General features: G+C 38.0%; 3 protein-coding genes across 4 annotated transcripts; 2 read left to right on the top strand and 1 right to left on the bottom strand.

Annotated features, from left to right (window-relative positions):
* The first annotated feature begins 1,791 nt into the window (after window positions 1–1,791).
* On the top strand, window positions 1,792–11,158 carry mecr (mitochondrial trans-2-enoyl-CoA reductase). Its single transcript, XM_073871796.1, has 10 exons — window positions 1,792–2,111; window positions 2,191–2,288; window positions 2,753–2,884; window positions 2,967–3,110; window positions 3,260–3,362; window positions 7,623–7,725; window positions 7,953–8,026; window positions 8,631–8,691; window positions 10,527–10,603; window positions 10,715–11,158. Exons 1-10 carry the CDS (start codon window positions 1,918–1,920, stop codon window positions 10,872–10,874), a joined length of 1,146 nt encoding a protein of 381 aa, XP_073727897.1. The 5' UTR covers window positions 1,792–1,917; the 3' UTR covers window positions 10,875–11,158.
* A 229-nt stretch (window positions 11,159–11,387) lies between these two features.
* Window positions 11,388–18,820, bottom strand: smpdl3b (sphingomyelin phosphodiesterase acid like 3B). 2 transcript variants are annotated; one of them, XM_055210036.2, is made up of 9 exons: window positions 18,676–18,816; window positions 17,706–17,892; window positions 16,306–16,522; window positions 14,272–14,369; window positions 14,053–14,196; window positions 13,798–13,967; window positions 13,532–13,712; window positions 12,495–12,628; window positions 11,388–12,393 (listed from the first exon to the last, which is right to left on the bottom strand). In XM_055210036.2, exons 2-9 carry the CDS (start codon window positions 17,773–17,775, stop codon window positions 12,031–12,033), a joined length of 1,377 nt encoding a protein of 458 aa, XP_055066011.1. In that variant the 5' UTR covers window positions 17,776–17,892; window positions 18,676–18,816; the 3' UTR covers window positions 11,388–12,030. The 2 variants fall into 2 exon arrangements, with proteins under 2 accessions (XP_055066011.1, XP_055066012.1); XM_055210037.2 differs by lacking the exon at window positions 17,706–17,892 and having other exon boundaries at window positions 18,676–18,820.
* LOC129448180 (zinc-binding protein A33-like) lies at window positions 18,715–27,098 on the top strand. The gene is given in 8 exon segments (XM_073872679.1): window positions 18,715–19,102; window positions 20,028–20,110; window positions 22,704–22,778; window positions 22,843–22,871; window positions 22,981–23,049; window positions 26,059–26,119; window positions 26,121–26,147; window positions 26,149–27,098. Coding segments are annotated over 8 exon segments (1,128 nt in total). The 5' UTR covers window positions 18,715–18,733; the 3' UTR covers window positions 26,564–27,098.
* The last annotated feature ends 497 nt before the right edge of the window (window positions 27,099–27,595 follow it).

Raw genomic sequence — 27,595 nt, 5'->3', positions numbered from 1 at the left:
CAATATTGTTGCATCGTCCCTCTCTCAGTCGCCACCAGGATATTCTGCAATGGCGCTCGTTTTTCCTCTCATTCCTGTAAAAAATTGCCGCTCCAAATCCACAAAGTAAACCAACCACGCGAGTGACAGCCAAACGTCGCAAATGAGAAGAGAGGAGAGAAACAATCGGGTCTGATTGGTGAATGAATAAAACTCGTATCTTAGTCATCTCCAATGTTACTTTATAATCAAAACAGCTAACAAGAAACAAGAAATGTAACGTAAAATAAATAATGAACAAAAGAATCCACTTACTTTATCCAAGCGAGCGCAGCTGAGCTCATAGTCCGGTCCATCTCTCGTCGACGACGCGGTTTGTTTATATCCAGTCTTGTATTTTTGCTCCGCAATCGTGCTCTTTATCAACTTCTCCAAAACACTCTCAACACAAAAAAAGTCATCTGCAGGCGATGATCCACGATGGAGATGATATTTCTAACCTTTGGAGAGGTTTCTCAGCGGCTCCGGAGAGCCTAGCCGGCTGCTATGCTACCCAAACAAACAAACGTGCACGAAGGGGGCGTGGGCATTTCTCTCCATGCGCTTCTGTAGATTTGCGCAGAAGTACACTTTACTGACGTAAGTTGAATCCTTGTAATCGTTTCATGATTGGTTACTACCCCTGCCAATCAAACTAGAGCGCGGTTATGCAAATTTGAAAACCACGCCCACCGGGGGGGAACGCCATCCAACCGTCTCCATTGACTTTGTATTGCGAGAAGCCGCCTCCTTGTCATTTCTGGCTTATAACAAAAAACTGAATAATGCCTAAAAGCTGCTGTGTGACAATATCTATTTTCAAAAAAGCGACTAGCGACATTTTCTGCCGTTGTTGGAGACTTTTTATGTGACATTAGTCCCTTTCACACATACAGTCTTTACTGGTAATTTACTGGTAAATTGCAGTTAACAGGTCATGTGTGAAAAAAACCTTTCCGGTAAATCAGTGCTGCCAATTTACCAAAAAGAGAGGTTGTAAGATTACCAGTAATTTACAGGTGTTGTGTCAATGTACTTGCCACTGAAAGAAAATGTATCCCTGGTCGCGGGAGCGTGCACGCATTTTAGCAGTAAAGGCTAAAATTGACCAAAGTAAATGAAACCATAACAAGCGTGCACGCATTTTAGCAGTAAAGGCTAAAATTGACCAAAGTAAATGAAACCATAACACTTGAATTGTCTAAGTTATCGTTTAACAAATGTTGTTTTATCAACGATGTTTGGCAAAGACAGCTATCACGTGGCACATCTATCAAAATAAATGCTCTTCTGTAGGTTAACGATCGAACTTCATTGCACTGAATTGAGAATATAAGTTACTGAAAAAATATGACAACGGCACGATTTACGCACTTAACGTAAACATTAGGCTTGTTCGAGTTCATGAGGTGCCACAAGAACCAACATGCGGATGACATCGAAGTACCGCGAGAGCGAATCCAGAAATTATACGGATAAGTCTGATTTCGCATTGCTCTCGCGGTATTGTGATGTCATCCAGGCAGAAATCCGCGAAACTGTAATTTAAACTAACGTTAGCCATAAATAATTTGTTTATCCTTTTCTAATAAATGAGAGGTTTCAGTTTAGCCTAATATGTTGCAGACTTATTTATTGGTAATAAATAATAAATGATAATGCTGAAACTAAATATTATAATATTGGGCTTGTTTTGGGTTTGTTTTTGAAGCTGCAGTTGCTTATTTGTCTCGCGAGAGTTGGCAACTTGATCCGCTACATTTTTGCATTGGGCGCCTTTACTACAAGCTTTACGGTACAAACATGGCCACTTACTGGAGAGTAAACATTTACAGTCTTGTACTTATTTAAACGCTATAGACAAATGATCTACAAAAGAAGACAAAGTAGCACTTTAAAATGAAACTGTCCTCAGCTACATCATTTTTATTGCGAGGACATCGCATTTGCCGGACATCGGGCGCTGTGTCATGTAACGTTAAATTGGTCAGATATGAGCCAGTTCGTTTAAAAAAACACTTCTCTGTGTCTGCAGAGACACATAGCACTGCGCTTTTGTACCGAAACCATGGGGAACCCTCCAAAGTTGTTCAGTAAGTATGTTATCTACACATAGATCTTAACATGTGCCGCACGTTTCAAAGTTATCTACACGTTTTGATTTATTCATAGGCTGGAGACATTGGACATGCCACCCATTGGACCTGAATGTGTCCTGGTGAAAATGCTGGCAGCTCCCATTAATCCCTCTGATTTAAACATGGTTCAAGGCAAGAGAACAGTATTTGTTAGATTTTATTTTTTAACACCATTAACACATTTCCTATACTGACTCGAACAAATAAAACCCTTATTGGAATGTAAAAAGTTAGGTAAATAAAACAGTTTGCTTTGAATAGTAATACAGTATAAGATTATAACATCAAATACTTATTATGACAGTTAATCACAATTCGTTTATTACTAAGTGTACTATATTGTCACCCAAATTGTGATTTTTTTATTACATTGTCTTCATTGTATAACTCCTATAAAGGCTGAAGAACAAATTGCACATGATGTATATTTTACAATTTAAATATTTATTCTGACATAATATGTCAATGTTGATAGGGCAGGGCATTGTGCTTTTTTATGAACATATTGTCACATGAGAGTAAAACAAATGTTTTGGATTTTTAGGTTGATTGTTGATTTTTATGTAACTTAATTGAGTTCAAATGTCATTAAACAGGCACCTACGCTATCTTGCCCAGTCTCCCAGGAGTGGGTGGCAATGAGGGGGTCTGTCAGGTCATGGAGGTAGGCAACAAAGTGACAACACTCAAGGTGGGCGACTGGGCAATTCCAAGAGATGCTGGCATAGGTGAACATTTCATGTACATACAAATAGGTATGTTCAACTTGAACATCAGATAAAAGGGGTAATTGTCATACATTGATGATAGGTACATGGAGAACAGCAGCTGTGTTGAAGGCTGATGATCTGGTGGCATTGCCCAAAGACATTCCTCTGCTGTCTGCTGCTACTTTGGGAGTGAACCCCTGTACAGCTTACAGAATGCTCTTGGACTTTGAGGAGCTCAAACCAGGTTCGTTCATTTCCCACTTTAAACAGGCCAAACCACCCAGTGTGAAAAATGACCATAGTCAAACACAACTACCTCATAGTTAAGTCAGTTTTATAAACGTTCTTATCTAGTCTAATCTTATTCCTATCTACTATAATTCTATGTTGTAGGCGATACAGTCATTCAGAATGCAGCAAACAGTGGCGTCGGACAGGCTGTTATTCAGATTGCTGCTGCCAAGGGTATTCAAACCATCAATGTTGTCAGAGACAGGTACGGTGACTTTACAGCATTGAGCAACTTAAAAATCAAAACGTACTATTTACTTAACTCTTTCCCCGCCATTGACAAGTTATCTCGTAAATTTAGAGAAAACTTTTCCCTGCAAATGGTGCGTCCCTGACGAGATCTATATTTCCGCTATTATCCACTAGGTGGTGCATATTTCACAAGCTTTTTAGAGTTTTATTTTAGGTTATGATGTCCTTATAAATATATGAATAGTTTTGGTTCCAATACGCAAAAAATCCATTTTGACAAATTGCAGTAAAAACTTGTTTTCTATACCAGGAAAGTGACAAGATGAAAACCACTATTTTCTGTTACAAACTTTCACACAGCATCTGTAGGTTATAAAAACATAAAAAAATTAAATCCATAATTTGATTTTCAAAGATTTATTATAGAAACTAGTTGTTTTTTCCACAAAATGCAATAAATTCATGACAAGTTTTTTTTTTCAAAATGCTATAAAATCTATTGAATCAATATATAAATGTGCATTCATCTTTACAATCTTATATTAATTTAGTTGACTAGTGGTATACACTGATTAAACATTAATGGCATAAAATACTTACTTTGTCATATTAAGAACATTGTCATTGCTGCAGTTACATTTTGGGACATTTTTTTCACAGCGATCAGCTGTAAAATGTTTTGATCCTGCTTGATTTTCGTTGGCTTTGCCTTTTTCATAAGATTCCCTGGAGTTAATGAGAGAAGCTTGATGCTGTCGGGGGAACAAGCAACCAGCATTTTTCCGTCTCCCGAGTGCCTCTCACGTAAATTATTAAATGTTGATGGCTTACGTTTCTTTCCCGTCACAGAAAACCACCACAGGTTTATCAATGCCATCAAAGTATTATTTTGTTTTTGTTAGTTTTTTGATCATGAAGTGCATGATGAGGAAAACTATGAGTCTGTGTATTCATCGGGCCGCCCTTATTGTTTACAATGCGAGGAATGGTGCTCTGTTGTGATTTGTTGAGCGGATTTATTGCATTCTGCAGAAAGGAGGAAAAGGGAGAAAAGATGACAGAATAACACGGCGGATATTGTATTTTGCGTAAAATTAAGAATTTACTTTTTAAATACTGACCTGATACAATACTGATTTTAGCGGTAACTCATTTTAAAAAAAGGCATTTATAGCGTTTTGGAACCAAACTCTTCATATATTTGCAGTTTAAGTACCAAAAACAATCACTATATATTACAGCTCCTCTTTCAGGTGCTCTGCTAAGAACAGATAATTTTGGCCTGTAATAAGTAATATTCATGAACCTCTCTTCTGATAGGCCTGTTGTTTTATGAGTAAAAAATACGCAGTTGAAATAACGTTACCTATGGAAGTACACTAAATGTTCATTTCTGTACACTAAATGTTGGGTTAGTAAACCAAGACAGAGAGAGACAGAGACCATGAGATTTGAACCTTACCATGTTTAACTCAATAAACAAACCAACAGGGCTGGTGTCTGTACTTAAGAAAACAAACAACATCTGATTTCTTACAGATATTCTATCAAAACTTGTCGCTACCCAACACTTTAATGTTACAAAACAACATGGAAGCATTCAGTTAGCAACACGTTAGCATCAAATTAGCGTTTTATAACTGTTAACAATATATAATTTCAGTTTTCTCTGGCTCCATAATGTAACTTAAAAGTAATGACTGCATGATAAATCGCATGCTGGGACTGACTGGCAACTTAAAAAAAAAAACACTGGTGGGGCATCACTTTCAAAAGTCATAATTGATGTAACAAAAATTTATCGAATGCCTGAAATACACTATATGACTTAAAAATTGAACAGAATCAAACACCAAGCATCATACACTGCTGACTTACTTGCTGTAAATGATTACAGAAACAAAACACAAAGACTAAGGATCACACACTGCCAAACTTTCAGTTTGCTCTAAACACAACAAGCACCCACAGAATCATGTACCTCATTTGTACACACTGTAAATTTTCAGGAGTGACAGCTAGCATTTAATACGGGAGTACATCTCCTAAGTTATTATTATGTGTGTGCGTGGAACACAGAACTGTTTTTCTTGTAAGATCTGGCAACACGTGAAAAGTAAACAGAGAGAGACATGTCCCCTATGTACATTTTATTACAGTCTTGGGTGGGTAAACACTAGTGTTTTAAAATCAGCTGAAAATATTCAACATGTTTTGCCTCCGACTGGATGGAATCATTGTCTGAAACAAAAACAAAAAAATGTGACTGCCAAAAATTTGCAGACTTGTTTAGACTTGTTGCAACAATTGTTGAGTCTTTCTACCGAGCCCCTAAGGTGGCATTGGAGTAAAAAAATCTAAAGTTTAGTTTTAATGTGCTCAAGCGAAACCTTCATGTGCAGAATTTTTTTTTTTAAAGTTTAGTTTCGCGTGCGCACATCAGGCGCGGAGCTATGGGCCCAATCAGAAATGTAAAAAAAATACTACTCTGTATAGTTAGACATGGATACTACTTTATGTGGAGTATTTTATCTATTGCATGTTATGTTAAAAACAGTAAAATTATAAGTAAGCCTGATAACTATTTAAAAACTATTATAAAGCAGTTGAATGTTGAGTTACAGTATGGTTCTAATGAGAAAAATATTCCCCAGCAGCTTTCAGCCATGATCACTTTGAGAACTTTTTTTGCAAGCAAGTGGAAAACGTATTTTGAGTAGCAACACGTTGTGGATATGTGCTGCGCGCTTTCCTCTCGATAACATAAACACACAACAAATATGACAGCGGGGTAAAAAATAGAAAGAAAACATCTGATCACAGTGATGTTGTTTGTTATACCAGCTCTGTAATTCAGCACTGTAAGTCACGCCACATTTATTACTACCACTTTATACAATATAGCCTATTGCTTTTAAGCAACAAATAGCCTCTCTTAACTTTCTATAAGCCTACTGTGTAATTGAGACATTAATTTAAGAAATGCATTAAAAGCAGAAAGACGTAGGCCGCGGAAATATATAGTGGGTTCACTTCAATCCACACCACACAGACGTTCTTGATTTGCTTTTTATTTATTAAATCGAGGCAACTGTTTGATTAAACATTGATTAAAATTAAGATACAATTTATATAAAACGAAATTCACTTGAACGAAAGTCTTTTTACAAAACAAACCTATGCACGGCTCGCAAAATCGCTAGCCCGACGTCCCGGGGCTATTGCGAATTCCTGACGGGCTACAAAAATGTATCTGCGCCCTGCTCGTCGAGCGGAGGAAAAAATATTGTAATGTGTTTGCATTCTCTCAGATTTAGTTGGGTAATTATATTGTATGTAATTCGGCATCGTCTTGTCAGTCATTACTATCCTCACTAATAAGTGAAACTGTCAGGAAATGAAGTGAAAGCATAATTAAACCCATTATTCCTTTCATGTTCACGTCTGATATGCGCGCTCCTGAGCTCCGCTCTTCACGAGTAGGCTACCCGCTTGCTCTTGTGCTTATCAAAAAGTATATTAAATGTTTATTTATTTGTCATTTTGTTTAACGTCAGAGTCTAACATTATTCTAGCAATTCTCTTTTTTTTCTTTCTTTATTTAGTAAGTTAACTTAAATATTTGAGAACTTGCATGAAGAGAATTTGATGTTAGAAGCTTCATTTTAAGCATTTAGTAGCCTAATTTATTTAAACACTTTAATAGGCTATTTAAAAAGTATTAGGTTTTTTGTGTTCATTTATATTTCTTGTCACTGTGTGCAGGTTCTTTTTTTGTTGGCTATGACATTATATTACCAAAAAGGCTCAATTAATGTCACGTTGCATTACAATTTAAAGTATCAATAATGTCAAAAATGTGACGTGCAGTTCGGGTGTGTGTGTATGCTGTTTAAATGAGTGTTCTCACCAATACGCTTGTGATTCCTGAAGTTATGACGAATTTTATAGACTTGTTATAGTTTCTTATTCAAAAGTGACACCCATAGATTCAGGCCCACCTGGACTTAATCCATGCCCACCCAAATGTCACGTTCTGCATCCGCCACTGGCGCACGTGAAACTAAACGTGATAGTTTCATGTGTTCTCGCGATAGTTTCACGTGCGCACGCAAAACTAAACTTTATTTAATTTTTGATCCATTTCCCTTTAGGGGCTCTGTATCTTTCAGACTGCAGATCAGGGCAAAAATGTTTTGCATTTTATTTTCGTATCGATATCCTGTACATCTCATTTAAGTGCACAGCTAAGACAACGTCTTTACCATTTCAGGCCTGACCTGCAACAGCTCCATGACAGACTTAAAGCGCTGGGTGCCACACATGTCATTACAGAGGAGTCACTAAGACGGCCCGAAATGAAGGAGCTTTTTAAGGTCAGTTTTCTTTTATCAGAGAATTTCTTTTATCAGAGTTTTCTCCATTTTTGAAATATCATAGAGCAGTACCCTTTATTTTGGCAAATCTGTTTGGCATAACTGTGACTTCTGAGAGTTGGTGAGTCATGTCAATACAGGCAGAAAATGTCTGAAATGTGATCAATAGAAACAACAAACAGTAAAAACATGATGATATGATGTTAACTCAGTTTCTGCTTTTTAAGTCATGTTCACGACCCAAACTGGCACTAAATGGAGTTGGAGGTAAAAGCGCCACAGAGCTGTTACGCCATTTACAGTGAGTAGATGTTACAACTTAAGCACTGACACTATTAGAACAATAAAGAAGACCCACTTTTGCAGGAAATCTGCTGCTTAAAGTATTTTCCCATTCATGTCCTACCTTAGGATTTTTAAAAGTTCAGTAAAATTTCAAAGGAATAGTTCACAAAACAAAATGGAAATAATCTCCAAAAATGTCTCCCTTACTTCCCAAATGTCATCCCAGATGTTTATGACTTCCTTTCTTAAAAAAAAAATGATGTCACTATAAGACCCAACATGCTGAAGTGAATCAATATGGGTGTTTTAGAAATGGTTCATGTTTTAAACTTACAAGTTAAAACGAAACACATTTAAGCGCTAAATTAAAACATGGTGGCATGTCAATAACTTGCATTGGTAATTTCATAACGAATTATGTGATTTCATGAGACACGCAAGAACCAATGAAATTAGTTCATTCAAAATTTTCATTCAAATAACGTTTAAATCATACTGACTTGTGGTTTCTAGTGCTATAGAGAAAATATTTTTTTTAATTCCTGATTTCCACTCTTACACTATTTAGCATTTGGTTGTGTTCAATCTATTAAAATTACTAAATAACTTGTGTTCCTTAGAAGTGGAGGTAGTATGGTGACGTATGGAGGAATGGCCAAACTACCAGTCACTGTACCAGTGGTAAGCTTTACTGTCTTTCTACTGACTCAGTTTATTGTCATGATTTGCATAGAAAAAGCATGCAGTGTGAAAGGCGTGCAATACATATGCCAAATTCCAATTTTGCATACAAATGATATGCCAGTCCTTCTTGTTTAAATCACTCTTTCCCCGCCAGCGTTTTTAAAAAAGGTGCCAGCCAGCGGCAGCAGTTTTTATGTTTTCACAAAAGTTTAATGTTTTTTTAAATATTAAAGCATACACTATATCAAATGACAGAACAGACCCTGTGCTTTCAAAAAAACCTTTCATCCTACCTTGGATGAAGGTTTCTTAAAAAATACCACATTTTTGAAAAGGACTTTTCATAGAGATCAGATTTAGAGTGAACCTACACAGAGTTTGAACTGTTTGCTCTAAGGCAGTGCTTCCCAATCCTGGCCTCAAGCACCCCCTCCCAAAAAGTTTTAGATGCCTCCTTATTTAAACACCTGATTCAACTTGTAAGCCTCCTTACAAAATGGTAAACATTTCTCCTTAACAAGCTGATGAGTTACAATAAGGAGACATCTAAAACTTTTTGGGATGGGGCGCTCGAGGACCAGGATTGGAAAGTACTGCTCTAAGGGAATACTTCCGGGTTTTATAAGTTGGGTAAGCTTATGGATGGACGCCTGATGGATAATAGTGGAAATATGGATTGTCCGAAAAACTCATCATTGGCAGGGACGCGCTGTCTCTTAATTGACATTTTCTCTAAATCGTTTTATGTATTGGTTTCTCTTTTGTCCTTTTTTTACCGTTGTCGCTTGGGTTTAGAGTTAGAACAACGTTTTGTTACATAAAATGACATTCTCACCCCCACGCCAAGCGGCCGTAGTTTAAAACTATTTTTTATAATAATATATATATATATATATATATATATATATATATATATTAAAGAAAAATCTATCAAAAGAGATTACTGCAGCACTTGTTTGACTGTTACTGTGGGTTTACACCAAACGCGAAGCGTGCAATCGCGTTGCTCGCTCTAGATTACTTGCGGGATTTAACTTTGGGTCATGCTAATTTTTCGCTCAAATTGAATATTTTCAACTTGGGCGAAGACCCGTTTGAGGCGAATAGCGCATCTCCCCATGCGCGGACGCGTCTGATCGCGTCTTTGCATTGACTTTGGATGCAATCTACTCGCGCAAATCATTGAACTAGCATCTGGTGTAAACCCACAGTTAGGTCTGATGTTGTGTGACTGATCAAATTCTTACATTTAACAACTTTATTTTTATATTAATTTGTAAAACAGATTTTAATTAATAACCTCAGTGATTGTCACTATTGCACATTTTGGCACAAAATACTGAAAGACTTTGACTGTTGCCTCCATAGGCTGGATTTTATTTGACATTTTGCCCCTCATGATTAATTTTTCTTTTTAAAAAAAGTGTATTTTTGTTAGTTTGTTGCTGTAAATGTTCCAATTGGGACAGAGATTGTGCATTTTTCAAAGAGGTTAATTAAATGTTCATGTTATATATTTTGATTGCATTTGTAAGTAAAGATTTATCTTCCTAACTTGATAGAAACATTTAATAAATTAATCAAATCGGATCGAATCGTAATCACACCGATGTAGTTTTGGAATGTATCAGCAAAATCACATCGCTGGGGGAGAAAATTGATATTGCATCGAATTGGAATTAACTGTCCAATTTACACCCATACTATTTATATATCCATTCATGATAATCGGTTTCTTTACTAAACTTTTTTTATCTACACCGAATGAACTCTGACATCTTACTTGATATTGTAATGGATGAAATCATGTTGTAATATTTTTTATTCTTTAGAGCGCACTGATCTTTAAAGATGTAAAAATAAGAGGTTTTTGGGTGACCCAGTGGAAGAGAGACAATAGACATGATGAGGACTTTACTTTTGTAAAGAGTAGAAATCCAATGTGCACAATATTCAGTGTTGTTGAGTATCAAAAGGTTTGTTCTTATCGTATGCTGATTTGCACCTTTGCTGTAGATGAAGACTCCTTACAGAAAATGCTGGATGAACTTTGCATCCTTATCCGTGCTGGGAAACTCGCAGCTCCAGCTTGCACCGAAGTGAGGCTTCAGGACTTCCAAAAAGCTCTGGATGATGCCATGAAGCCATACGTGTCCACCAAACAAGTTTTTGTTATGTGATGCCTTTCATAAATTTGCTGTATGTTGATAACATACAGACAAAAATGTGATATTGACATCAAATTAATCCTGTAAACTCTTCATGGGTTTTTCCAACTTCATGAAAGCAAAAGCTATTTTGGCAATATTTTATTTTGACGTTGTCATTTAGGCAACTTAAAATTTGTATTGATTATAAATCAGACAAGTCAGCTTTTATAGCGACTACACAGAGATGACTTACTTTTCTGTATAGAGTTATCGCAAACTGTTGTTGAATCAAATAAATGTGTGTACAAAGACAAGTTGTGCTGTTGAATCATTCTTTATTCAACTGAATGTTTATAGTAAATATAAACCCCTTATATGGTCATGTAAACTTAAAGACTCATGTCATTTATGAAACTCCTGAAATAATTTATATATGATATGAACATTCATATATTTTGCTGCCTTAGAATGATAAGGTTTTATCTATATTAGCATCTGCAGTAGATTTGAGATATTTTTTAAGTCCTTAAATGTACACAAATTGAGAAAAGCTGCAATTTGCAATCCTTTAATAACGTTTGCCTCCCACTATCTCTACTTAAAACATAAAATGCAGGTTACTTTATGCATTTATCTTTACATGTATTGAAATGACATCAAAATCATAAATGATAGCTCATAAATCATTACCATAAGCTTATCGTTGTCAGTCGGTGTAAGATAAACCCATTTTATTGCACTTGCTGAATAACTTTTTATTGAAATTTTACTTGACTAATGTTGCTTGACTACAGTTTTAGGTTTCTGACTTTCTGTGAAAAAAAACCAGTTGTCATGTTTATGTTATTTACTGTTTTCGACATCATTCTCTGGAGTCTATTGCTGTCTGTGATGCCATCTCAAGTGCAGATAGTCATTAAATCAACTTTTTACTCAACTTAGATACTTTATGGCCCAGTTTCACAGTCAAGGCTTCGGCCCAGACTAAAACGCATGCTTGAGTTGCCTTAACTGAAAACAACTTGCATATCTTAAAATATTTCAGTGCCATTGTTTTGCCTCAAAGTGTTTTTTCTAAGTCAGACTTACAAGAGCTACTTAATTTATTTAAGGCCTAACTCTGGCTTAATCTAAGCCTTGTCTGTGAAACTGGACCAATATTTGTTACTCAAGAAATTAGCTGTGATCATGCAATGTACAGCAGACTCGGCACCAATGATAAAAGCAAAGTAAACAGTATGGGACCAGTTGCACTTACGCCCTCTTTCAAAACACAGTGCTCATAGCCCTTAAAATCAACTTCCCGTACTGAACACACATGATCGACGCGGCAGTCATTGTCGCATAATGTGAGGTCGTAACTGACAGAATTAAACTCATAGTACTTCTGCAGATAACACTTATCGCTGGATATCCGCTCTATCACCTGGTGCATCGAGGCAGGGGAGGCATCGGGCACGTGAAACGCTTCTGTTAGGCGGTACTCCTTCTCCCAACGTGAACGTGCAATATTTGCGTAGGTCAGATTCAGGTAATAGGTTACCATGTCCTTTAAATTTTACCAGAGCAAACACACAAAAAAAAACACTAGTAAACAGTACATTTGTTTCAAGTTTTCAAAAAGGAAGATCTTGTGTGGATGCGACTTACCTTTACCAAAAGTGTTTTGGTGTCGTACTCAAACACCCGAATGCCAGGATTATTTGCACCATCCAGGACGCCAGGCAGAGTTGTTTTCCAGGGTGTCACTCCTGGCGTCAGGAACATTGCACTTATTGGAGATCCTGAGAACAGAAAGGCAGACTTACATTATACAAGCAAATTGAGCGTCACATCATATGGCCAAAAGTATACAGACACCTTTTGATTAATGGCTTTAGCTACGTCCCCTTTAAAGGCGGAGTGCACGATTTCTGAAAAACGCATTGGAAAAGCGAGTCGGGCCAACTACAAAAACACACTTGTGGGCAATCAGCAGTAAAGTGCGTGTGTACTAAATGCATCCTTGCCTGGGTTGCGTATGTGTGGGGCGGGTCTATCAAAAGATGGTACAGATTCTATTAGTGTAGGGGCGTGTTTGTTTAGGTGATTTCAAATATCAACATTGGCTGGGATCATGGACCCTGCCTTTAGTGTTGATTGGATCTTGGAGGGCTGCACCGCGCGGTGGCATTCTGCGCCCCCAACAATTATAGGGAGGTCACTTTATTGCTTAATAAATTAGCATTTCACCCATAGAAACATTAATCTTTAATGAAAGTGCGTCATATTTGTAGTCTAATTTGGTGCCTATTTGACTGAGAAAAGGGGTGTTTGTAATCTCACTCCCTCAACCAAGATATTGGACTTCCTGCTTTCAATGATGCAAAATGATGATTTTTACATCATTGAAAGAATGAAGTGCAACACTGAAATCTGTATTTCTCCTGTCTCAGCGGCAACTGAGGAAATGATGCACGACCATTCAAAAACATGACTGGGGTTCTAACTATACAAAGATTAATGCAAATGGGTGAAGTGTCCCTTTAATCATTAATCACATCTGGTGGAAACCTTTCCAGAAAAGGGGAAGCTGTAAGGGTCCATGGTTGTAAAAGTGAATGTTCAACAACATGAAATAGTATCTCTTCCACTCAATGTGGAAGATTAAATAGCAGGTATTGAATTGAACATAAAAGTATGCCTACCATTTGAACTGTAGAACATACGGAAGCTATCTGTGTGGTGGTGACCGAAGAACTGGCCCAGTATAACAGCATGGTGCCTCTGTATAAGATCTACATAGCGCTTATTAAACTTTTCCCTAAACCAGGGCTTACTTCGCTTTTTTTCAAAAAAACCAGGAGGGATGTGACCAATAAGATAAACCTTGGTGAAAAAGAACAACAGATATGAACGTGCAGTAATGACTGAACATTGATCGTTCTTCATTGTGACATAAATATATAGGAACCTTTTCATTGTTTTTGGCTGCATCACGAAGGATTTTGTCAGCCCAGCCAAACTGGTCTGCAGGGTCTTTGATGTTTTCTGTGAGTTTGTTCTGATCGTAATAAAGGTTGGTGTTGAGGACCACAACTCTCAAACCAGTTTGATTCATCAGTTGTTCTGTGTAATAACCACCTGTAAAGTACACACATCAAAGTTGACATTGTATTCTTCACCCAAATCCACCTTCAAATATACAGTATAATCAAATAATGATGACCCTTTTTAAAAGTTTCTTTAGAAGCAGGATCGAGCCAGTCTTGCCACAGGTTTGCGGTTTGCTCATAAATGTTGTTTTGTTCAGGGGGCATTTGACTCTTTGGATGGTAGTCATGATTTCCCAGCGCAGAATAAACCTTGGTGTCTACAGAAAACCAAATCTACGATTAATTTCACAAAGAAGCGAAACAACAGTGTAAATATATGGAAACACACGTACGTGGAAACAGAGATTTTATGACGTGTGTGAGATTGCCGATAATTCTCAGGACAGATTCTTCACCCAGATGTTCATCTGGCACATGAGGTGTATCGTCTCTGTAAAAGGGAGTTAAGCCAAATGTATAGATTTCACTCAGGTCGGATTTCACCCAGTCAGGGGGAAGGAGGACCGGACATGTCTGCTTGTTCATTGTCATCTCCTTTTTCCGGTTTGGAATGGTGAATCGGTCCATGTTTATGGACGTACAGTATAGGAAGTTTCCAATGATTGGACATTGGATGGCTACTTTTCTTGTTTGGTCAGTTGTCTGGACACTTGACTGGCAGTGCACCGAAAGCCCAACATGCTTACCACACAGCAAGATCTGAATAACTTCAACCCTCAGTTTCACAGACTTGAAGCGATCATTCATCCTTATGTTGATTTAAAGGAGCTGTATGTACTTTTTTGACTGTACTAAATCAAGAAAAATACTGTAATATATTTATACCTATTTAGAAAACATGCCAAGTTCACATAGCTGCTTCTCTGAAAAACAATGCTGTAGCCAGTTTTTCTTTTCTTAAATGGTCAGAATGTCTGCTTTTGTTTTGTCTGCGTGATCCTGCCAATGCTAATTAACCCAAAGGTGTATTTCGACAGCACGGTTGCTTAAAGGAGCATTTCACCCGTAGAAACATTCATCTTTATTGAAAGTGCATCATATTTGTAGTCCAAAACAAAGATATTGGACTTCCTGCTTTCAATTGATTTTTACATCATTGAAAGAAGGAAGTGCAACACTGAAATCTGTATTTCTCCTGTCTCAGCGGCAACTGAGGAAATGATGCATGACCATTCAAAAACATGACTGGGGTTTTAACTATACAAAACTTAATGCAAATGGGTGAAGTGTCCCTTTAAATGAGACCACAATGGACCATAAATGCGGCCTCCGGTGGACGCAACCTCCAAAATAAGCTGCAGATTGAGGTATAAATATTAGTACTGGGACAATAAATTGTGCGATTCTGCTTGCTATGCTTCTCAATGAATTACGGTGAATGCCGCTACATTCAAAACCCAGAGGGCGCTCTCGTGCAGAAACTCAACATGCGCAGCAGAAGAATGACCATCATTTACACACAAAATGGATATAAGCATATTTTCATCGCTGTTCACCAAACCTTTTCAAGTATTTGCAATGATAATAAGGAATATTTGTAATGATTATGTTTGACGAGTGTTGCTTTTTCAAATGTATGTTAGAAGCGACTCAATCTCACAGTCATTTTAGATTGACATGGACTTTCTACGGATCAAATAATACACATAGGAGCTATGCATAAAATCACCTTTGTGATTCAGAATCAATATCAAGCATTATTAGTAGCCTATGAATTACGAGTCATCATTTTAGCCCTGAGCAGGTTTGCAATTTGCAATTAACAAAACATTGGAAACAAAACATTTAGCAGACAACCGTATGCTTTCCAACAGTAGCGCCCTTGCATGTGTCTGGCAACCCGAGAGGGGGGCGAAGAATGAATTTAGACTGCAATACCACGTTTAGCTGCTAAAGGTCAATGCTACATACAGCACCTTTAAACCTGTATGTGTTTCTTTATACTGTAAAACGCAAAGGAAGACACTCAGGTAAGCACACAGGTGACTACTTGTTTTTCCTACTATGAAAGTCAGTGGGTACCATCAGCTATATGGTTATCATACCATATCCGCATTTATTAAAATTATTTCTTGTGTGTTTAACAGAATAAAAAACAACTCATACAGGTTTAGAACAACATAAGAGTGAAAAAAATTATAACTTTGATGAGTTTTCGTTTTCTCTCTTTTTCAAGGCACGTGGGCGACGCAGCCAGTTAAAAATACTTTAACTTTTCAGAGTGCCATGTCAGAAACCTCCCTTACACATTTTATAAAGACATCTTTATTTAACTAACGCCTAGTCCTGGTTTAAGCTAAGCCTTGTCTGTAAAACCAGGCCTAATATTGAATGAATGGTGAGGTAAAACAACTCCTGGCACATACCCAGTCCACACAATAAAGTCAGGGTCAGGCAGAATGTCTCTCATGGCATGCATTGATGAGTTTATCAGAGTCCACGATGAATCACAAAGATAATCTCCAACTTTGCCTGCATTTGGTGTTGGACGATCTCCACTAGAGTCACAAATTGATGCAGAGTTCTCATTCCCTACCCCATAAGAAGGATCCCAATGGAGGTCTGTGATGTGCCAAAAATTACCTATGGTGAACAGCAGAAATGTCATTACAGAAACTATTGACTATACACTGTCAGAAAAAGGTCCAAAACTGTACTTATTCTGTCACTGGGGTGGTTCATTTTTGTATCTTTATGGGTATACAACACATTAAAATGTTGGAGCTTTTGGGGTACATTATTATACACCCTTATTCCATTGTGTACCTTAAGGAAAAAAATGATCAGTTAAATGTTGGCGGTACAAAACAGTTAACTGTACCTATAAAGGTACACAATATGGCGCTTTTCCATTGCATAGTACCCCACGGTTTAGTTTAGTTTGGGTCGGGTCAGCTTACTTTTCAGAGCTTTTCCATTGGGTGCAGTACGTAGTACCCAATACTTTTTTCATACCACCTCGGTTGGGGTTCCAAGCGACCCGAGCTGATACCAAACGTGACGCGAAAACACTGTAGATCACTGATTGGTCAATCGTCACTAAGCGTCATCGCTATAATGCAAATATTAGCTTTACCTTAGTGCCAGGTCCTTAAGGTACCCAAAAGGTACGACATTGTGTTATGTGTAGAATACAAAGATACAAAACAAAACCTTAGGGTACCACCCCAGTGACAGTTTTGTACCTTTTTTCTGACAGTGTAGAAACAGACATGACATATAAAAACTAACAAGAAATAAGAATACTGTAAGTTAATCACCACTGCACACATTTTAACATTACAAAATGCATTAGCTATTATATACAAATAATGGACTTCTACAGCATTTATACATTAAGTGCATGTTAATGAATCATTGTTTACTAATACATTTATAAAGTCAATGCACAATGAACTAACAGGAATAATTGTATCGGTATCAACATAGATTAACAATGATTAATATAAATGAACTATTGTAAGTTCATGTTAGCCAATGCATAACTTATAAGTTTACATTTAAGCTTCACAGTGTCTTCATATCTGCTTTACCTGAACTGAAATCTATTCATAATGATAATGTACTGTCATAGGGTTTAACCTTTAATGAACTTTATTATTAAAAATGTACTAGTTTATTGAGCTACACCAACATTCAGTATGCATGCTAAGATAAAAAGTTTCACAGCAAAATCAGACTTAGACCATGCAAACACAACAAGTTTACAACCAAAGTAACTACTATATCTATGCAGTTAATCATATCTTAACATTTAAAGACATACCTGTTAAAACCTTGCTTCTACCATAGACAATGAAAATGTTTAGGAGAAATATTTTCCATACACAAGCCATTGTGAAATTCCCCAAAATGCGTATGAGATATCTAGGAAGTATGGTATAAGTGTGGTGCTGTCATCTTACACAGCTATCCATAAAATGATGTTATCCAAAGCAGATAAGATTAACTGGCTGAAATAAAAAGACAGAACATAAGGAGAAAGGAAAAACAAAACTGTTTAGCCTGAAAATTCATCTGTTGCATATTTGCCACCAATTTAAGATGTAGGCAACACCCTATTTTAGTATGCTGCTATTTAGAATGGTGGGGCTATGTTTAAATTGTCTTAAAATGTTTACTTAGAAATGCATGACATTAGGACTGTCATATAAAGCAATTATGATACATTTCAGGTCATAAAATTGGAAAATTGTATTCACAACACGTTTATTATGTTTATCTGTGGTGTTATAAGATACAGTGCATGTTCGTTACTTATTGCACTACACATGAACACTCTGTCTAGATTTTAAACACAAGATCTGTCTTCAGCATTTATTTGATTGCTTTGTCTAAATGTTTACTCGCACTGATCCAAAGAATGGCCAATAGAGAGTTTTTTATTCTAAATTACTGTGTGAATCTGCAAATCTGTTGTGTTTACCTTCGATTCTGCTTTCTTTAGAAATCACACAAAATACATAAAATTTCATGCAAGGAGACGTGTTACGTATTTTTAAATGCATGAAATCTAATTTATTCATCTTCGATTGTTGACATTTCAGGATGAAAATTGCCTTCCAATCTTCATTGTTTGCTGTACTTCACACTGCGCACCCTTTACACCTCTATTAAACTCTTTGTCATTGTGCTTTTGCATATGTCCTCTGAGTAAATCTTTAACTTAAAATGAGCAAATAATCAAACCATACAGAGACTGAAGGTCAGAACAGGATAAGGACATCAACACTTACCGTTCAAGCTTAAAAATGGCTTCTTGCAATCCAATATCAGAGGAGGACCTGCTGTGTCATGTGCTACGACATATTTAGAGACCCTGTAGTTCTGTTATGTAGTCACAGTGTCTGCAGAGCATGTTTACAACAGTTCTGGAGCAGTAAAGGCTTTCAGGAATGTCCTGTTTGCAGGAAAAGATTCACAAAATCTGAGCCAATTACTAATTTGGTATTGAGAAATCTGTGTGACTCCCTGCTACAGGAGAGAAATCTGGAAACGTCATCATCATCATCAGCGACTGAGATGATCTGCACTGCCCACAGAGAGAAACTCAATCTCTTCTGTCTGGATGATAGACGTCTTGTGTGTTTAGTGTGTAGAGATTCTGAGAAACATCTTAATCACAAATTTAGACCTGTTGATGAAGCGGCACCACTTCTAAAGGTAACAACAAAAAGGTTTGCATTTTATAATAGATTCAGTAGATGAAATCAATGTTTACAAACAAATCCATACACATGAACTTGGATTGTGGATGAGGGCAAACTCTGGATTTTAGACAAATTATATTTTACAGATGTTGGGCATCTCTCAACTGCTAACAATATGTAAATGATACCAAAACACTGAAATAGCACTGAAAATTGTCACTGGTGTTACCTTCCTTATGGGTAACACCTGTGTAGATCAGTAGCACCAGTGACTGGTGATTTGTTGTGTCACTGGCATTACTCTGTTTTTTTTCTTTCCCATTAGATAAAATCTTTCACATGTGACATGATGATAATTTTAAATTCATTGAATTCTGCTACACTTAAGAATTAAGCTTTAAAGCTGAAAAAAATAAAAAATAATATTTCAAAAACACCTTTAAAATTGCTAAAGAAGTAAGGTAACACCAGTGACAAAAAAAAACATGGTGTATGCAGTCTTTAAGCACATGCTCACAAAAAATAAAAAATCATTAAGCTGTCAGTTATGTATACTCATAAAGTCAATGAGTAATCTAATAATGTGGTCTAAGTTTAAATGTTAGAAAAATAAATCAATTTTAAGACATCTTGCCATACCAAAAGTGGACGTTTTTGTAGAATGACCCACTACTATTATTAGGTGTTAGAAATTCCTTTATGTGGTTTGTATTGAGACTTGCTTGAGTAAGATTTAAAAATTTCATTTAAAAAAAATCTGTTGGTTCCTTTCACAACATCCCACCAAAAGAAATCAACACAACCATTATAGTTTTTGTGAACATCAAAGAGAATTTCAGAAATCCATAAAATTATGTTGGATTTTCCTTTCAAAGTGCAAGTGCTGAATTTCTCTGATCTAACTAACAAACATCCAGTGAACAGTTATCTAATTTCAGGATGATTTAAGGACCACACTGAAATATTTGCAAGAGCAACTAAAGAGCTTCAGGTGTATGTTGATACAGCACAACACATTAAGGTGATAAATATTAAGTGAAAGTTTTGAAATTAAAACATTGTGGCCAATGTGACCAGGGGCCTATAGCATGAAGCCGGTTTAAGTGGATAGCCAGGTAAGTTTAAGATTAGTTTGCGCCAATCCTGGGTTTTAGGTACCATGAATGTTGCGCGGCTTTGATCGGTGTTCGTCGCCATGGTATCTTATGCTGCACGGCTAACCTGCCCCGGGGCAGGTTATGTTCTGGATTCGAGATCTGAGACTGCAGTTTGACCAATCAGCTGCGAGCAAAGAAATATATAGGTGACGTAACTACTAGCGTCTCCGTGCAAATTTTATTTATTTGTTTTTTTTTATTGAACATATTCAAAAACAAACATTAAGGCATATTTAACAATCAATATTTTCTGTGTTGATATCGCATTTAAAGAAAAAATGAAGGAAAAACAAAAAGAAAATGAGGGTGAGGGTCTTAATCTTAAACATCAAAAGCAGAAAGAAGTCTCAGGGGTCTCCGCGCAAATAGTTAGAAGAGCACTTCGTAGAGAGAGTTTTTAGTTTTCCCTTGCCGTCATTTGTATGAAATATCTAGATTTTCCACGGAAGGAATCTTTGCAAACTTCTAGCCTCACATAAGAAATGTATCACGTTAAATCCGTGCCCTTACTGTACCGTAAATGATGTGTATTGCGTTGCACTTTTTTGCAAGTGGTACATACTTGTATGCGGTCGGTGGGGAAAACACGGTTTGTCGAACCATGCGCAAGGTGGTCCTCGCACTGTAGGGGTTGCCTACATTAACAGCTTCATAGTGTTCCACGGACATTTCCTGACCATGTCTTTAAAAGTGGGCTTTTATAAAATTCCCTGTAAGATTATTAACAAATTTAACAATGTACATTAACTTAAAAAAGCATGTTTCACTTTGGGTACCTAAATATATTACAATGAAGTACATGTTAATGTACATGTTATATTAAAAAGAGCAGAGGCAGTATTATTTCACTCTTGAAATACATTTTTATAATCTTCATAATTTTGTATAATTAGCTCATGCTCCTCTGCTAAAAAATACACTGCTCGTATACGTGCTCTCTCCCTTTTCTATTCCGATTGGTTGTTCGGTGCCGACGTCACTCTTTTATGTGCATGCGCTGGTGGAGTACTCATAGCCTAAAGATCAAAGCCTGAGTTGACAGAGAAAGTTGATAAGCCGCTTCATGGGACCACTAAAGCCTGATTGCATCGGTTTGGTTTTGTCAACTCAAAACCAATCCTGTAACCCCGAGTTTGTTTAGCTACCTTCATGGTATAGGCCCCAGGCCTTGTTGATACAAGCTATTTTCATGTTATCCAAAACCCAGGATTTGCTATTCCTAAACTTACCTGGCTAACCAATTAAACCAGCTTCATGGTATAGGCCCCAGGTCTTTCAAATCAAGATCAGACTCATTTCCAGTGCTCTGGCCTACCCAATTTCAAAAGCTTCTCATACCCACAAGCAGAGGTGCACATACAAAAGTTTGGTATCATTTTACAGGAAACCCTTTGAAATTACATAAAACACTGTTAAAAGTGCTCAACATGGTTGTATGTGTTGTCAGTCCTCTAGTAAACACAAAAATAAATAGGCGCTTTTTGATGTTTTTTTTTTCTAAAGTCTGTATTTAAAAGTGTATAACTCTGGTCCTGAGTGGTAACGAAACCTGCAGACAGTTTTGTTTGATTCCAGCAATTGCCAGCTTACAGAGGAAAAAGGAATATAAAGGAAATAAATGCAAAAGTTATTTTACTCCAACTGATGGGAGGAATAATACCCTTTTTGTATTTAATTTCAGCCTAAAAATATTTGAAGTGCTCCCATAACCACATACAGTGGAATAAATGCAATATCTTTATCATTTTGCAGAAAACCCTTTGAAGTTACATAAAAAGCTGCTGTTTGTGACAAATAGTGTTATTTATGTGGTTTTTCATATAAAACACCAAATTGTTTTTTTTATGTTGTAAATACTGTCTTTGATAGTGTATAACTCTGGTTCTGTGTGCTCTAGCAGACTGCAGACAGTTCTGGTCGTTAGCAGCAGCAGACAGTAAACACCCAAAAAAGAATGATCTCTTTAGCATGTCGCATTCAAAAGATATTCTTATGTCACACCCAGGGGCTGGCTGCTAATAGGCTAAAGCCACGCCCCTTCTCAACTTCCACCTCGAGGAGGTCCCCAAAGGCAACCCAATGACCAGACAACACGAGAACAGGTAAGTAATAAAACAATCTTTATTGAATTTAAATATTTAAAATGTCTTGGGAAATGGGAAAGAGGGGAATTAAAACTAAAATCTAATTCTGCCCTCCAGGTGGGCCTCAGCCGGGGAATAACGGGAAGCAAGGGGGGGGCCAACGGGGGTCCGGGACGTGGGACTCAAGCTCCGGCCTGGCCTTGATAATTCCGTGGCGCGCTCCTTCTTCCTCCTGGAGGCAGAATCAAAACCAATATGAGTGTGGGGGGTTATTATTCTGGTCGTGTACCTGGAGCTCCCTCGTGGAGGCTTTTCCTTGTGGTTGCACAGCTTGTATCGGATTGCTCACTACTCCTTTCCCTTCTCTCCACAGGTATCGACTTGGACACAGAAACACAGTTAGTTGGCTTTTAAATGGCTCTCACCTCTCGGCTGAACTCAGCGTACCGTAAGTACAGGTTTTGCCCGATTTCTCCTCAGATAATTCACTCTCTCTTCTCTTCTCTCCACAGGTATCGACTTGGGCACAGAAACACAGTTAGTAGGCTTTAAATGGCTCTCACCTCTCGGCTGGACTCAGCGTACTGTAAGTACAGGTTTTGCTCGAATTCTCCTCAGATTATTCACTCTCTCTCCTCTTCTCTCCACAGGTATCAACTTGGGCACAGAAACACAGTTAGTTGGCTTTAAATGGCTCTCACCTCTCGGCTGGACTCAGCGTACCGTAAGTACAGGTTTTGCTCGATTTCTCCTCAGGGTGCTCCTCACCGGTCTACCGGATACAATGCCGGCTCCGTCTCTGTAAATCGACAGCTTAAGGGGTTGGTATACACAACAGGCAGCCGTGGCGGACTTACAGCAGTTTGCGTGGCGTCCGTTGGGGTAAGTAGTTCCTAGGTGGCGTCGGGGGCGAACCCTCACGACCGCTAGATGGTGGCAGAGGGGTGGAATATCACAACGTCTCACCGGGCCGAGCGCTGCCCTTTCCTCGCTACCGTCAGGCGTTCGAACTCTGGACAGGGGCGCCCCTTTGTAGAGGCCACGGGACGATGGAATTGCATCACCTCTCTCTCTCTGCTGTTTCCTCGGCTCTTCACCACCACTCTTCACATCTGCCCGATGTCTAGACGGGGGAAAATCGTTTCTGGGCACCGTACCATTCCTGGAGGCCCGAAGCACGCTCACAACATATGCCGTATTGGACTGAGCTAAGACCGGCAGCCTCTTTGTCTTCCCTCGACGAAGTGCGTGAAGGCGGGGGTTTATCTGACAAAACACATAGCGATACACAGCAACCCACAGCAATATACAGCACCACGTCAAAAATAAAGGTTTCCACAGCACAAAGACTCACCCACCACTCCAAGTGTACGAAAAAGACGCCCGTCCTCCCTCACTTCGCTTAGTTCAGATTCGGCGATGGAAATATGCGGCCCAGCTAGTGGTGTCGTCGTTGTGTCTGCTTCGGTAAGTATTCCTTCGGCTCACCCACCACGCTCTATTAGGGGTAGGGCCGCTTTCCTTCTCCTGGAGGGTTTTAACATAAAGCCAGGTTTAATACACAGGACGTTTTCAAACTTAATCTTGGTACTCACGACGATGCCGTTTTCAATCCCCTTTTTTCACTTTGTCTCCTTGTCGTGTATCCGTTCTCCTCACAACCTTTAAGGTTCGCGATGTCTTCACAATCATACAATTCCAGCCTGAGAGAGGGAGAGAGTTAAACAGCCACCAGCAGCGCACCAACTGGCACAACACAGCGCTTCCACACACACCAAAAAGGTCTAGTGCAGTGCTCCTTTAACTATCACCGCTCCGTCCTCTTTTCACCTGTCTTGGCTGCCGCACTCTTTCCTCGCACTATAAGCGCTCCCGTGGATCAACGGCGCCCTCCGGCTCCTCTAAGGACGGAGCGTGTGATTTTCTGCCCTAGGCAACCATGGAGCTCGTGCCCAAAACAACTCTCCCCCTGTGTGCTGCTACAGCTCCATTTATGTGGCCCGTCCTCATTTCTTCCTCTAATCAGAGCTGCTACATAAATTGGCTGCACCTGTGGCTCGTTTCTTCCTGATTTGTGTTGCCAGGGAGACTGGGAAGTGAAAGGTGCTTTTAAAAATTCTGTCCGGGCGGAACCTCTCCTCTCCCTTTTTGGTTCCGCCCTAAGTCACCCTGTGACACTTATTTTACTGAAGGGTGCGAAAATAAATTTTTCATATAAATATAAATTTTTTGTTTTGCACATATTATAAATAGCAAGGGATTAATTATGCACACAACCAAAGAAAATGCTGTGAATGGACTCGTTGTTTAGAGTAGGACCTAAGAGAAAGGATGGTGTATCATTTATGGCTATCTGTGCTATCTGAGGCAGTTCACACTCAAGTTTCCCATATGTTTACAAAAGACCATTTTTTACCTCATTATTCATTCGACGATTGTTGGATATGTGATGAAAATAGAACAAAAATAACGTTGTAGCCTTATTCCTGAGAGTGAGAGCTTTCATTTGATATAAGACTTGCCCATGTTTGTCATACTTGAAAAATATGAAATATTTGAATATTAAATCATATAAAAATTGTGTGTGTGGGGGCGGTGATAGTGTAAATTAATTCTAAATAACTTTCTTACAGTAAAACATATCTCAGAGTGATGCATATCTGCAGAAAGTAGAGAGTCTAAGCTTTCAAACAGTATCTCATGTGGTACCGGGTCCATGACAGACCATTAAAAATTAAAGGAATATTTTATATTAAGTCAAAATAAAATAATTCTGGACCCGGTACAGGAGTAAATTGAATTAATCTTTTTTTTTCAGTGAAGATGCATTTTCTTAATGAGCAAAATTACCTTACAAAAATCAAGTTTTTAGACAAAAACCCATGGCCTGTTCGGACAAAATGGGGCTATTAGCAGAACAGGTTGCCTGGTCTTCTGGATCCTTCACAACGTCACCCATAATAATTTCAGAGTGGAATAATTATAGTGGAAATACTATAAGCAACATTTTGGCCAGAGCCTCTGGCTTGTGCTTGTCTGTAAACCACACTGGGCATTGGGTTGTCTGTTTGTCCACAAATAAGTCCACTTTCGCCCTGCCACGTGTTCCAAATTGACTAAATCACTTCCTTGTGTCGGTCCCGAGTCCGCTATCCGGTTGTAATTGCCAGGAAGATATATACAGCTTTTTAACAAGCTCTGGGACCATTATAAAAATGCTGTGGTATTGTCTGTTCTTACTACTGTAGGACATCTTCATTTAATTGATGTCGAAAATGTTGCAGTGCTAGCCACAATCTCTTCATATCAAGGATGTTGATGTGCTGAGACACAGCTTGCCTTGTGCATGAGTTGAGCCTCATGCCGATGAATTAAACAAAGTTGACAGCTTTTCTTATAATTTATCTTCAAACCAAAAGCATTTATATGCAATATAAACAACTTTGTCTGGTTAGTATTGGTTGCAACTGGTGCCAAGACTGTCTCAGTACAGTAGCCAATCTGTGAGATAAGAAAGAATACTCATGCATCACCGTAATGGCTCTAGTGCTACTCGTACACATTTGGTAAATGTTTGAGGTGCTGGAAGGACAAGGAAGGAAGCTCCTTTGATGTATGTGATGTCTTTATAAAGTAATAAGGACATTTCCTTACTGTCCCAACTGTAAATGAAGCTCAGGGCAGTAAGGTAGATGTGTAATGTATTTTCATAATTGTGTTTTATCAAGGTCCTGTCACCCTGGACCCCAACACTGCAAATCCTCTACTTGTCCTGACCGATGATCTGACACTATCCAGATAATCCAGAGAGATTTGACCATTAGTGAGCTGGGCTCTGAGGGCTTTAACTGTGGAATACACAGCTGGGACGTGAAGGTTGGAGACAAAGACAATACATCCTGGTCAGTCAGAGTAACCACAGCATCTAACCAGAGAAAAGGAGAGGTTTTCTTTAATGCTGGAGTTTGGCGTGTGCGCTACATGGATGGTCAGTACACTTCACAGTCACCACAGCAAGCCCGCAAACCTTTAGCTGTCAAAGAGAGACTTCAGATGATCAGGGTGCAGTTGGACTTTAACAGAGGAAATCTATTCTTCTTTGATCCTCTTACTAACACACTCCTGATCACGTTCACAAACACATTTACAGAGAAAGTCTTTCCATTCCTGTATAGCAGCTGTACACATTTTACGCTAAGAACTGTTTCTACACTTACATTATCAATAATTTAATATTAATTATTGAACACTGCAGTGGTTAAACAAGGACAATTAATCAGGCTGTTTTTAATGATTCTCAGTAATAGTATTTGCCTTTTTTCAGGGTGTATAAGCCTACTAAAAATCTGCCAAAAAATAATAATACTGAACTTCTGCCTTTACAGGTATACCAAACATAATTCAATATGTACCTTTTGTGGTACACAATACATAACAACCAGACAAACCATATCTTTATGAAAAAATCATTTTATTATAAAAATATGCTCAGATTGTATTTCGAAACAAGATGAACGGAAAGAAAACTGGTATTTACTGTGTTTAGAGTCATATGAATGATAATCCCATTTTGTTGTTTATGAAAACTGTCAGAGCCGTGATCATGCCATGCCTTGACACAAACCTTCTGAGGTACTCCAGTAGTATATGAAAGATGGCATCATTAGTGATGCCAATAACAGAAATTTCAGTATTGAGACTAATAAAATCCTTTTTCAGACTGTTATACCCGTGATGGGGAAAGGTCTGTGTTCATGAATGGGTTGGTTTTGTTGCGGTCATGTCAACATATTCATCATATGGGCAGACATAAAGTTTTTAATTAATCTTTTATAGTTGAGAGACATCACCACATTCCTCCTCATCAGTTATATCAGAGTCCCATCTCAAAGTCACTTTTTTTTTGGATGATATAAATGACATCATACCACATTGTAGATAAGACAGTCCTGGCTAGTAGCATTCTGAAATAAAAAACACACTGATTATTTCATGCTTATTTATCTTGATGCAAATCAATTCCAATCACATTTATACATTTTAAAGGATTCACCCATTCCACAGAATTGACACAACACTGTCTGGCAAGCTTATTGTCCTCTATTTATAATGATAATATCACCTATACCATCACCCCAGATTCCATAACATTATTACCTGGCCCTCATGCAGAAAACAGATATTTGAGCAAACAAAGCCCAGACAAGAAAACAGGACCAGGTAAGAAACAATAAGATACAGATAGTTTAAAATATTGCCACATAA

This window comes from Misgurnus anguillicaudatus, chromosome 10 (genome assembly GCF_027580225.2).
Source record: "Misgurnus anguillicaudatus chromosome 10, ASM2758022v2, whole genome shotgun sequence".
Lineage (NCBI taxonomy): Eukaryota > Metazoa > Chordata > Actinopteri > Cypriniformes > Cobitidae > Misgurnus > Misgurnus anguillicaudatus.
The sequence above is the reverse complement of the archived record's forward strand: the minus strand, read 5'-3'. Positions and strand labels throughout refer to the sequence as shown.